This window comes from Carcharodon carcharias, chromosome 3 (genome assembly GCF_017639515.1).
Source record: "Carcharodon carcharias isolate sCarCar2 chromosome 3, sCarCar2.pri, whole genome shotgun sequence".
Lineage (NCBI taxonomy): Eukaryota > Metazoa > Chordata > Chondrichthyes > Lamniformes > Lamnidae > Carcharodon > Carcharodon carcharias.
Genome location: NC_054469.1, coordinates 102,691,426 through 102,704,212, shown reverse-complemented (window position 1 = coordinate 102,704,212; position 12,787 = coordinate 102,691,426). Strand labels below are relative to the sequence as shown.

Below are 12,787 nucleotides of genomic sequence, written 5' to 3'. Positions count from 1 at the left end.
CTGGGACGGATGTTCAGGCGAGTGGTCTAACTGAGGTAGAGGGCTTTAAATTAAATAGTGGAGGTGAAGGATCAAATTTGGGAAGAGGTTATAAATTAATTAGAAAAGACAAGGCAAGATAGCAAGGTAAGAATAAGGGAAATGATGACTGAAGTGTGGCAGGAAGGGATATAGTGTACAAACCGAAAAGTGCACCAGCAGATAAGGCTAGAGGTTACAAAAATAGTAAAAAAGCAGAAATAAAGGTTCTGTATCCAAATGCATGTAGCATTCATAACAAATTAATTGACAGCATGAATAGAAATAGATATGTATGATCTAATAGCCATTACAGAGACATTGCTACAGGACGACAAAGACTGTGACCTAAATATTCAAGGGTGCATGACATTTGGGAAGAGCAGGAAGCTAGGAAAAGGTGGAGGCGTAGCTCTGTTAATTAAGGATAACATTGATAGAAAAGAAAGAGATGACCTTAGTTCTGGAGAACAAGATGTAGAATCAGTTTGGGTAGAGATAAGAAATAGTAAAGGTAAGAAGTCACTTGTGGGAGTGGTTTATAGGCCTCCTAACAGTAACCGCACTGTAAAATGGAGTATACAGCAAGAAATAATGGGAGTTTGTGAGAAAAGTATGGCAATAATCATGGGTGATTTTTTAAACTATGTATAGATTGAATGAATCAGATTGACAAAGGTAGCCAAGATGATGAGTTCATAAGAGTGTTTTCCGGACAGTTTCTTAGAGCAGCACATTCTAGCATGAACCAGACGGCAGGCTGTACAAAGATCTGGTAATGTGCAATGAGATAGGATTAATTAATGACCTCACCAATATTCATTCAATGTCCACCAATATTCATTACAAGCCCACTGACTCCTATATCTACCTCAACTACAGCTCCTCACACTCTGCTTCCTGTAAGGACTCCATCCCATTCTCTCAGTACCTCCACCTCCGTCGCATGTGTTCCAACGATGCCACCTTCCTAAATGGCACTTCTGACATGTCTTCCCTTTTCCCTAACCAAGATTTCCCTCCCACTGTGGTTGACAGGGCCCTCAGCCATATCCAACCCATCTCCCACCCTCTGCCCTCAAAACTTTCCCTCCATCTTAGAACCATGATAGGGTCCCCCTTGTCCTCACTTTTCAACCTGCCAGCCTCTGCATTCAAAGGATCATTCTCCACCATTTCCAGCATGATGCTACCACCAAACACATCTTCTCCTCAACAACCCCCCCCCCCCCACCTCTCCCCCCCCACGCAATCATAATTCCATAGGGACCATTCCCTCCATGACATGCTGGTCCGTTCCACCATCAACCCAACTCCTCATCCCCTTCCTAAGACACCTTCCCATGCAATCTCAGATGGTGCAACACCTGTCCCTTTACCTCATCACCATCCAAGGCCCCAAACACTCCTTTCAGGTAAAGCAGCGCTTCGTTTGCACCTCCTACAATTTGGTCCACTGTATTCACTGCTCCCAATGCAGTCTCCCCTGGGTGACCACTTTGCAGAACACCTTCAGTCTGCAAGCATGACCCAGTCTTTCTTGTCACTTGCCATTTCAACACACTATCCTGTTCTCAAGCACACATGTCTGCCCTTGGCCTGCTGCAATGTTCCTGTGAAGCCCAACACAAACTGCAGGAATAGCACCTCATCTTCTGATTAGGCACCTTACAGCCTTCTGGATTTAACATTAAGTTCAACAGCTTCACGCCACGAGCTCTCTCCTCCCTCTTGGCCCCTTTTTAAATCCCATTTTTTAAATGTATTTATTTTATTCTTTTATTTATTCATTTCTTAATTATTTTTCCCCAACTCCCCCTCCCATCACAGGGCCATTTGTTTTTATGTTTTGCTTTCACCAAGTACTGACCCTTGTTCTGCTATTAACACCTTCTGCTATCTTACCTTTATGCCACTATCATCACCTTCTTTACTACTAACTACTACCATTAACGTTCCATTTGTCTCATGTCCATGAAATCTTTGTCAATCTCTCCTTAGCTATTACCTATCCCTGACCTTCTATCTTGTTCCACCTGCTCCATCCCCTCTTAAACAGTATAAAATCCATTATATTTCTACTTCTCTTTAGCTTTGAAGCGTCATACAGACTCAAAACATTAACTCTTTCTCTCTTCACAGATGCTGCTAGACCTGCTGAGTTTTTCCAGCATTTTCTGTTTTTACCGCAAAGGATATTAAGTGAATGGGCAAAAATTTGGCAGATGAAGTACAATGTGGGAAAATGCGAACTTGTCCACTTTGGCAGGAGGAATAAAAATACAGTATATTATTAAATTGCAGAACTCTAAGGTACAGAGGGTTCCGGATGTCCTGGTACTTGAGACACAAAAGGTTGATTTGCAGGTACAGCAAGTGACGAAAGCGGCAAATAGAATGTACTTATTTATTGCAAGGGGAATCATCTATAAAAATAGGGAAGTTTTGTTACAGTTGTATAAGGTGTTGGCGATACCACATCTGGAGTGCTGTGTAGAGTTTTGGTCTCCTTATTTATGTATTGTTTAGGTCCCCTTATTTAAGAAAGAATATAAATGTGTTATAAGCAGTTCAGCGAATGTTCGCTCGACTGATACCTGGGATTTTGGGGGGGGGGGTGCAGGTGGCAGGGGGGAGTTAGTTATCTCATGAAGAAAGGTTTGACAGGCTGGGCCTGTATCCATTGGAGTTTAGAAGAATGAGAGGTGATTTTAGTGAAACATACAAGATCCTGAAGCACCTTGACAGGGTGGATGCTGAAATTATGTTCTCCTTATGGGAGAGATTAAAATTAGGGGACATAATTTATAAACAAGGGATCTCCCATTTAAGGTGGGGATGAGAGAAAAAATTCTCTCGGGGGGGGGGGGTCATCTTTGGAACTCTCTTCAGAGAGTGGCAGAGGCAGGGTTATTGTAGCAGGGTTCTTGACTAACAAGGGAGTCAAAGGAGTAGACTCAATGTGGAGTTGAGGCCACAATCAGATCAGCAATGATCTTGTTGAATGGCAGAGCAGGCTTGAGGGGCCAAATGGCCTACTCCTGATAAAAGTAAAATACTGCGGATGCTGGAAATCTGAAATAAAAACAGAAAATGCTGGAAAAGCACAGCAGGTCTGGCAGCATCTGTGGAGCGAGAAACAGTTAGCGTTTCGAGTCCATATGACTTCTTCAGAGCTAACCCCCGCTTCTAATTCGTATTCACGATAGTTTAGAAATTCAAAATGTGGTTTCTGGTTCTGTGGTTTGTCCTTATCCTAATAACCTTCAACTTTTCTATTCGCGTTGAACGATATGTTTGGCATGTTAAACACATCATGGGCGTGATTATATCAACATGCGAATAATCATAGAGATAAAAACAAAAAAACTGCGGATGCTGGAAATCCAAAACAAAAACAGAATTACCTGGAAAAACTCAGCAGGTCTGGCAGCATCGGCGGACTCGAACTCAAGTTCTGTCGAAGGGTCATGAGGACTCGAAACGTCAACTCTTTTCTTCTCCGCCGATGCTGCCAGACCTGCTGAGTTTTTCCAGGTAATTCTGTTTTTGTTGCGAATAATCATGCTCTTCTCGTTATCCAAAAGCCAATTTTAGCATTGCGCCTAAAAATCAAAAAAGTCGAAGACCATAATTTCAGCACGAACCATATCAATCAGCGTTACAAGTTCTTTTCACTTTCGAATAAAACAAAAAGCTCTCATTAGTCACCATTAGCTGCCACTTTAAATGGTTGGAATCTGTTTTCCTAGAGCTGCCGAAAGGCCCAAGAAAAATCTGAACACAAGTTTTTAACTTTGAGCTCTTTTCATTTTATCCTTCCACTTGTGTAATAACACAACGTTTACAGTCAGCGTCCGAAATAAAGTAATCAAGTCGCATATTTACCCTCCCGCAACCAGACGCCAGGTATTAATTAAAACACTGTTCTATTTACCAACAAATTAAATGTTTCCGAACTCCCTCTTCAAGCCGTCTGCCACGCGCTGCATTCTGGTATTTGTAGTCTCACTGCTCAGGGCCACTCTCAAACGGCTGATGACGCTGCCGCGCTAAAAACTATAGCCCCCAGCATACAGTGCGGTAGCGCAGGAAGTATTTGTGCGATGTTTCCCTTCCCCCACCCAGTAGTGGTTTCTGGTTCCGGGGGCGCCCTGCGGTGCAAGTGGAGCGGCGAGAGACTCGTAGAGGGGAAGCAGTGTGGAGCCCGGCCAGCCCACTCATACACCAAACCATGAAATCTACAGCACCTCTGCTGCACTCTCACTCCATCAGGCAAATCCTCCTCCTGCTGGTGAGTCCCTCGTTCCTTTCGTGACTTTCGGTTCATTCTCTGTACTCGGAGCGGGGCCTCGGCCTAAAGCCGGCCGGAGAGGGAGGGGAGCTCGTACCCGCCACAGCCAGGTCTGAGTGTCGAGGGAGGCCCTGTCTCTGGCCTTTGAGACTGTGCCGCTTGCTGCCCGGAGCTCAGGTCATTACTCTTCCCCAAGAGGCTGTGAGAATGACGGGGTCACCTCGCCGCTGGGCTCCTGGCAGGGATCTAAATTGATTTTTTTTTAAATAGACTTTAACCGCCGTTTCATCTACTCGGAAAATACAACCTGCTGCAGTCAACTACTGTCTTCCTGAAGAAGTTCCATTCATCAGCCGGTTTGATCTCCCGGATCTCGGGGTTTGGGTGTGTGTCCGTCTTTCATAGGCTGAGTGTTCAATCTGGGCACCCGGAAATGGAGAGAGTACTCCATCCATAGAAAACCCGGGCATAGGGATGTGTTTCTATTGAAGTTGTATGATATGTGCTTAACAACAAATAATTTAACTTGTGAAGCGCTTTTTACCGAAGCCAAAAACATGGATACGGGACTAAGGGAGATATTAGAAGGATGAGTAAGAGGTGATGCTTTGAAGGAGGAAAAGGAGTTGGAAAGATGGTGAACATTAGGAAGAATATTCAAGAAAGCGGGGGCCTAGGCGATCGTCAATGGTGCCTCTCTTTGTACAGGAGACGATACATAGGGAGCAGGGTTGGGGGAGGTCGCCGAGATAAGAGACAAGATTACAAATAGATTTAAAAACCAGGATGAGAATTTTAAACCGGAGGAGGAGCCAGTGTAGGTTAACAAGGGTGGGGTGATTGTTGAACAGGTTGGGGTGTGACTAAGAGCTTTGATGGTCTGGTGTTTGTGGAGGGTAGAGATGAAGAATACTGGATAGTTGAGTGTGGAGGAAACAAAGATGTGGATAAGTGTTTCAATGGCATATGGTCCGAGACAGGAATGGAAGTGGGCAGTTATAGAGGTGGAAATCTTTGTGATGGACAGTCAGAAGCTCAACTGCAGATTAAATAGGATAGCAAGATTGTAAACAATCTGGTTCAACGTGAGACAGTGGGCAAAAAGGTAGATGGAATCCATGGCAAGGGTATAGAGTTTCTAGCAGGATGGCTGTTTCAGTCTTACAAAATTTAACTTGAGGAAACTAGATTCAGCAAAGGCCATCAGCTCCTACATGTCCTCGTTGTCGTGCTGAAAACTGGTGTTCCAGAACCTATTTAAGCTTTTCCAGTTAGCTATAATAATGACATCTATCATACAATGTACAAAATTGCCTGAATATGTCCTATCCACAAAATTCAGGACAGTCTGGCCAATTACCACTCAATTTTTCAACTTTCAGTCATCATCACATTGATGGAGGGAATTGTCAACAGTGCTGTGAAGTGGTACTTGCTCACTAATAACCTGCTTTCACTGATACTCAATTTGGGTTCTGCCAGAACCATTTGGCCCTAGACTTCTTTGCAGCCCATGTCCAAACAATAAGCTGAATTCTAGGGGTGACTTTAGAATGGTTGCCCTTAACATCAAGGCAGCATTTAACTGAGGGTAGCCAGAGCCCAAGAAAAGCTGAAATCTTTGGGAACAGGAGGGAAAACTCCTCAGTGGTTGGATTCATACCTGGCACAGAGTTGTTGAAGGCAGTCATCTTGAGCCCCAGAGCATCACTTCAGGAATTCCTCAGAGCAACATCCAAGGTCAAACTACCATCAGTTGCTTAATCAGAGACCTTTCTTCCAACACTGCACAGTGGTTGGCTCTGTTCACAATTTCTTGTGCCATACAAGTGCCAGACACTCTCTATCTCCAACAAAGAGAGCCTAATCATCTCTCTTTGACACTCAATGGCATTAGCATTGCCAAGACCCCCATCATTAACACCCCTGGGGGGTTGGGAGGGCGGTGTCACCATTGACGGAAAACTCATCTACCCCAGTCACATAAGTATCGTGGCGATTGGAATATGTATGATACTGGATACAGCCAGTGGCTCACCACCTGGTTGTCCAAAACCTTGACAGCACCTACAAGGCATAAGTAAGGAGTGTAATGCAACACACTCCACTCACCTGGATGGGTACACTATGGCTACCTGCCAGTGCTTCTTTCAGAACTTCTCCCAAACCCACAACTTCCACAGCCTAGCTGGAGATGGGCAGCAGGCGCAAGGGGACACCATGTATCTCTAAGTTCTGCTCCAAGTAGCACACCATGCTGACTTGGACTTAAATTGTTCTTCATTTCATTGTCGCTGGTTCAAAAGCTTGGAACTCCATACCTTGTGACATTATGAGAGCACCTTCAGGAAGGCAAACCGCCACTATATTCTCAAGGAGGTTTGGCAATAAATGCTGGCCTGGCAACCAACACCCATAACCCAAGAATGAATTTTAAAAATAATTGTAGCTCATTCAAAACTAGATGCTGGATAAGCAACCTGACAATGCAAGTGGTGGGGGCATCAAGAAAATAGAGCAGTGGAACCCTGGTGTTGTCCGTGTATATTTGGAAGATGGCTCCATCTCTTTGGATGATGTCACCAAGGGGCAGCATGAGCAAGAGGACATCAAAAATGCCCAGAAATTTAGGGATAATGTCGTAAAAATTGGGGAAGCTTTCATAAACGTATGGTGATGCAGCAATTGGAAAGAGAGGAGTTAATAATTGGAGTTTTAATGAGGCAAATGGAGAAAAGACTAGCTCTATTGATTAGTTGGCCAGTAACAAGAAAAAATAAGCTTATAATCATTTGATGAACACAAGTGTTTAGGATATATTTTATGCAGTGGAACAGAATCTATAATTGCTTTTAAAATATGATATTAAAAAATGAAAAGCAGGAAAAATGTTCTGAGTGGATTGTTCTTTCAGATAGATGACCCAATAAGCCGTATGGATTCTTTCTGTGCTTCAAAGATGTGAGATTCTGATTTTAAGACATTGTATAGTGTGGATGCTACTGAAGTCTTCAAACATCAAGTGAACATTTCCACCATAAATCTTGGCGATTAAGATCATGCCTCAAACACATTCTTTTTGGGCTGAAATATTTCACATATTAAAAATACTAAAAATGCCTCTTGAATAGTTATATTACAGAAGATCATGCACACTTATGGTTATCTGAACAAAATTGATCTGAATCTGATATCTCAATGGAAGTCTTTTATCAGTAAACGTTTGACTTCATATACAATAGATATCTGAATCGTACTTGGTTATTTTGACATGTCATCTCACAAGTGAATGGAGCCAAGTTGCTTATGAGTGACTACAGCCTAGTACTAACTAAATTAATACTTCACATGTGGCCAGCAGGATATTCTGGAACTTGTTGATAGATCTTTGCTGTAAATAGTACATGGAGCCAAGACAGGTGGCATTGAATGACATACTCATGTTCCTATGGTGGTTTTGGCGACAAGTTGGAAATCATTTCAGGCCCAGTAACATTAGTGTTAACCAATATATAATCAATCAGTCCCTTACATAGGGGTCAGAAATTCAAGGACTAATGTTCAAACTCACTTGCTTTCGCCAAATGAGATTTTTCAGTGCGCAGCATGGCAATTGAAGGAGATATCACCCATCCTCAGTAACCCTTTGACCTTCTGCCCTGCTCAGGATCTTCTGATTTGTTGAAGTGAATGGTTGGCTTGATTTCATTGGAGACAGCAAACTGCAACTAGACTGGGAGGCTCAGTACATGTGTGCTTTAGTTGGTCCTTCAACTGTGATGATGCTCCATCACAACAGTTAGAGTAATGGAAATGCTGCTGGACTTGTACAGAGAAAAGCCTAGCTACACAAATGGGCATGAATTTGACTTTCGATTGCAAGTTTGTTTTTCATTCTAAATCATGTAGCTACAGACCAGGTTTTATATGGCCAATCATTGGTAGTTGCTAAGTCATGGTTTATATTCATAGAAACATAAAAACTAGGAGCAGGATTAGGCCATTCGGCACTTCGAGCCTGCTCCGCCATTCATTATGATCATGGCTGATCATCCAACTTAATAACCTGCTCCAGCTTTCTCCCCATACGCTTTGATCCCTTTCACCCCAAGAGCTATATCTAATTCATCCTTGAAAGCATACAATGCTTTGGTCTCAGCTACTTTCTGTGGTAACGAATTCCACAGGCTCATCACTCTCTGGGTGAAGAAATTTCTCATTTCAGTCCTAAATGGTCTACCCCATATCCTAAGACTGTGACCCCTGGTTCTGGACTCCCCCACCATTAGGAACATCCTTCCTGCATCTACCCTCATTCTTCTGAACTCCAGCGAATATAATCCAAATCGACTCAATCTCTCCTCATATGTCAGTCCTGCCATCCCAGGAATCAGTTGGATTCCTTCGCTGCACTCCCTCTATAGCAAGTACATCCTTCCTCAGATAAGTAGACCAAAACTGTACGCAATATTCCAGGTGTGGTCTCACCAAGGCCCTGTACAATTGCAGCAAGACATCCCTGTTCCTGTACTCAAATCCTCTGGCTATGAAGGCCAACATACCATTTGCCACCTTTACTGCCTGCTGCACCTGCATGCTTACCTTCAGCGACTGGTGTGCGAGGGCGCCCAGGTGTCGTTGCACATTCCCCTCCCTCAGTTTATAGCCATTCAGATAATCTTCCTTCCTGGTTTTGCTACCAAAATGGATAACCTCACATTTATCCACATTGTACTGCATCTGCCATGCATTTGCCCACTCACTCAGCTTGTCCAGATCACACTGAAGCATCTCTGCATCCTCCTCACAGCTCACCCTCCCACCCAGCTTTGTGTCATCTGCAAATTTGGAGATATTACTATTAATTCCCTCATCTAAATCATTAATATATATTGTGAATAACTGGGGTCCCAGTACTGATCCCTGCGGTACCCCACTAGTCACTGCCTGCCATTTGGAAAAGGACGTGTTTATTCCTACTCTTTGTTTCCTGTATGCCAACCAGTTTTCTATTCATCCCAATACACTACCCCCAATCCTATGCGCTTTAATTTTACACACCAATCTCTTATGTGGGACTTTGTCGAAAGCCTTCTGAAAGTCCAAATAAACCACATCCACTGGCTCCCCCTCATCAACTCTACTAGTTACATCCTCAAAATTCCAGTAGATTTGTCAAGCATGCTGACTCTGTCCGATTCTGCCACTGTTTTCCATGTGCTCAGCTAGTAAATCTTTTATAATGGACTCTAGAATTTTCACCACTACCGACATCAGGCTGACTGGTCTATTGTTCCCTGTTTTCTCTCTGCCTACCTTTTTAAATAGTGGGGTAACATTAGCTACCCTCCAATCTGTAGGAACTGTTCCAAAGTCTATAGAATCTCGCAAGATGACCACCAATGCATCCACTATTTCTAGGGCCACTTCCTTAAGTACTCTGGGATGTAGATTACCAGGCCCCGGGGATTTATCGGCCTTCAATCCCATCAATTTCCCCACCATTTCCCTGCTAATACTGATTTCTTTCAGTTCTTCCCTCTCTCTAAACCCTGTGATCCCCAACATTTCTGGTATGTTATTAGTGTCGTCCTTTGTGAAGACAGAACCAAAGTATGTATTTAGTTGGTCAGCCATTTCTTTGCTCCCCATTATAAATTCCCCTGTTTCTGAATATAAGGGACCTACATTTGTCTTCACCAATCTTTTTCTCTTCACATACCCACAGAAACTTTTACAATCAGTTTTTATGTTCCCTGCAAGCTTCCTCTCATACTCTATTTTCCCCTTCTTAACCAATGCCTTGGTCCTCCTTTGCTGAATTCTAAACTGCTCCCAATTCTCAGGTCTGTTGTTTTTTCTGGCCAATTTGTATGCCTCTTCCTTGCATCTAATACAATCACTAATTTCCCTTGTAAGCCATGGTTTGGCCACCTTTCCTGTTTTACTTTTGTGCCAGACAGGAATAAACAATTGTTGCAGTTCACCCATGCGCTCTTTGAATGTTTGCCATTGCCTATCCACCATCATCCCTTTAAGTACCGTTTCCCAATCCATCACAGCCAACTCGCGCCTCATACCATTGTAGTTTCCTTTATTAAGATTCCTGATTATTGTTTTTGATTTGCTGAAGATGAGGAAATTAAGTTCATGTAAATGAAGAATTAAAACCAGAAATGTTACAAAACCACAGGTCACCCAGCATCTGATAGCTGAGGGAAGAAAATCGTTAAGTCCACCATTACCTACATAGTTAATGTGTTATATGACCAGAAAACAAATTAAAAAAAGATGAAAAGCGTGAGAGAGGGGGGAAAAATTGAACATTATGGATGCAGCAGAAATGAAATTAAAATGAAACATGCAAGCCAAGCATAGTGGGTCCATACCAAGGTCTGCTCTGATAGTCTCCACAAAGTCCAAACCACTTCCACCGCATCCTTTCCCTGCCACCTCCACCCACCCCAGACCACTGTTGAAGGTTGAACCAGACTGCAGCTTCAGAATCCTGTTTGGCTCCAAGCTGTATTCCCCAACCCCTGTCCTCTCCATCACAATGAGCATCCACTTTCACCTCTAAGATTAAAGATCACTGTCTTTGCTCTAGATCACTTCCTACTGAAACCCTCATCCTTGCTCATATCATCTCCATGTGATTATGCCACACTCTTTGCAGACTCCAGTTGTCCACCTTCCATAAACCCCAGCTTGTCCAAACTATATGCTGCTGGTATTCTGTCCTACATCACATTCCACTCACCGAACACCCCTACCCTTCATTGGTCGCCTGCCCTCCCAACATGTCCAATTTAAATTTTTCATCCATGTGTTTAAATCTCGATATGACTATGCCTTTTTATCTCTACCTTCTGTCAGCTCTACAACACTCCAATAAGTCTCCATTCTTCTGCCTCTGGTTTTCATCTAATCTTTGGCAGGTATGCTTTCTACTGACAAATCCTCATGATTTGGATTTCTCTTCCAACGCCCTCCATCTTATCCCCTCCCTCTTTCTTTTTAAGGTGCTCATTAAAACTCACCTTCTGTGACGAAACTTTTAGGCACCCCGTGATAGTTTCCCTGGCGCTGTATCCATTTTTTGTCTCAGTAAGCCTCTATGAAGCATTTTGGGATACTTTGTGTTAAAGATACTAAATAAAAACAATTGATCCTTACATTAAGATTCACTTTACAGCAACTGTATCTTATGTAGTGGACACAGGGAGATGTATAATTGCAGTATTTTTATTTTAGAAAAGCTTAAACCTGAATGATACCAGGTCTAATTTAAACCTTTCTAAAATCTAGGGTAGATTTGCTTTTGTACGAATTACTTAAACTTATCTGAGATACTCAATTTTTCCTTTTCGTGCACAGGCAGAGCTCAAACAGCTGTTTTGGAGGAAGGGACTGGATATTCATTGCTAAGCCTGCAATCCATAAATAGGCTTTGGCTGCCAAGTTTCCTACATTACTGAAGTAACTACGCTTCAGAGCACGTGATTGGCTGTAAAACACTTAAGGACATCCTGAGTGTGAAAATTGCTATTAAAATGCAAGGCTTTTTTTCTCAAAATAAGTTTGATCTAAGTAGTGACTTTGTGACATCAAAACACCCCAAAGTACTTTATGGCCAAAGAAATACCAAGCATATTAGCTGTTGTATTGTAAAGAGACATGGCTTATTTGTAGACAGCAAGACCTTTCAAACATCATTTGAGATAAAACAGCTAATCTGTTTTAGTGCTGTGATTTAGAGATACAATTTAGTGAAGACACAGGGAGAGCTTCCCCCCCTCTTCAAATAGTGCATGCCATAGGGCCTTTCACTTTCAGCTGAGGGTCAGATGAGACTTCAATTTAATCTTTCATCTGAAAGACAGAACCTCCAACAGTGCAGCACTCCCACAGTAATGTTTTGGCTTGTCAGCCAAGATTTAGTGTTTGAGTCTGTAGAATAGGGTATGACCCCAGAGTCTTCTGACTCAAATGAGGGAGCCAAAGTTGACGATGTGATCAGCTTTAAATTCAAAATAACAAAAATCCAGTGTTATTCAAATATTTCTGTTGCAGGAGACGCTGACAATGTAATTTTGTATTAGAACCTGCCCCCCTTGACTTTTGATTTGTTTTTCAAAATTCATTGGTTACAGTGTTATGATTATGTAATTTGAATTTTTGTTATAGTAGACCTGGAAACAAATAGTTACTGTGGGCTAACTGACTATAAGTAACATGGATTTGTAAAGGGAATTTTTAAAAATTTCTTCTTTGACAGGGTTTGGGTGTCACTGGCTCGGCCAGCATTTATTGCCCATCCCTAATTGCCCCTGAAAATGTTGGAATTAGTGTCTTTGAAATGTGATAAGGTCTTTGGGCATAATAGATGATACAGTATTATGAAGGAAATTCAGTGAATGCTGTGCATATGGATTTCAAAGGTGCTTGCTAAGGTTTAACCTAAGGTGAGCGCTT

General features: G+C 42.5%; 2 protein-coding genes across 12 annotated transcripts in view; one reads left to right on the top strand and one right to left on the bottom strand.

Moving 5' to 3' along the window:
* invs (inversin) overlaps positions 1-4,031 on the bottom strand; it is a 429,324-nt gene extending 425,293 nt beyond the window's left edge. For 7 of the 11 annotated variants that reach the window (XM_041184775.1, XM_041184784.1, XM_041184785.1 and 4 more), the window contains exon 1: positions 3,956-4,015. The gene's annotated coding sequence lies outside the window, so the exon portion shown is untranslated. Of the gene's footprint in view, positions 1-3,906; positions 3,926-3,955 lie in introns of those variants that run through there. The other 4 variants (XM_041184776.1, XM_041184778.1, XM_041184779.1 and 1 more) reach the window with 3 other exon arrangements.
* A 117-nt stretch (positions 4,032-4,148) lies between these two features.
* The window catches only part of erp44 (endoplasmic reticulum protein 44), a 110,543-nt gene continuing 101,904 nt past the window's right edge, over positions 4,149-12,787 (top strand). The window contains exon 1 of the mRNA XM_041183624.1: positions 4,149-4,312. Within this exon, the coding sequence (XP_041039558.1) occupies positions 4,253-4,312 (60 nt within the window). The 5' untranslated portion in view covers positions 4,149-4,252. The remainder of the gene's footprint in view (positions 4,313-12,787) is intronic.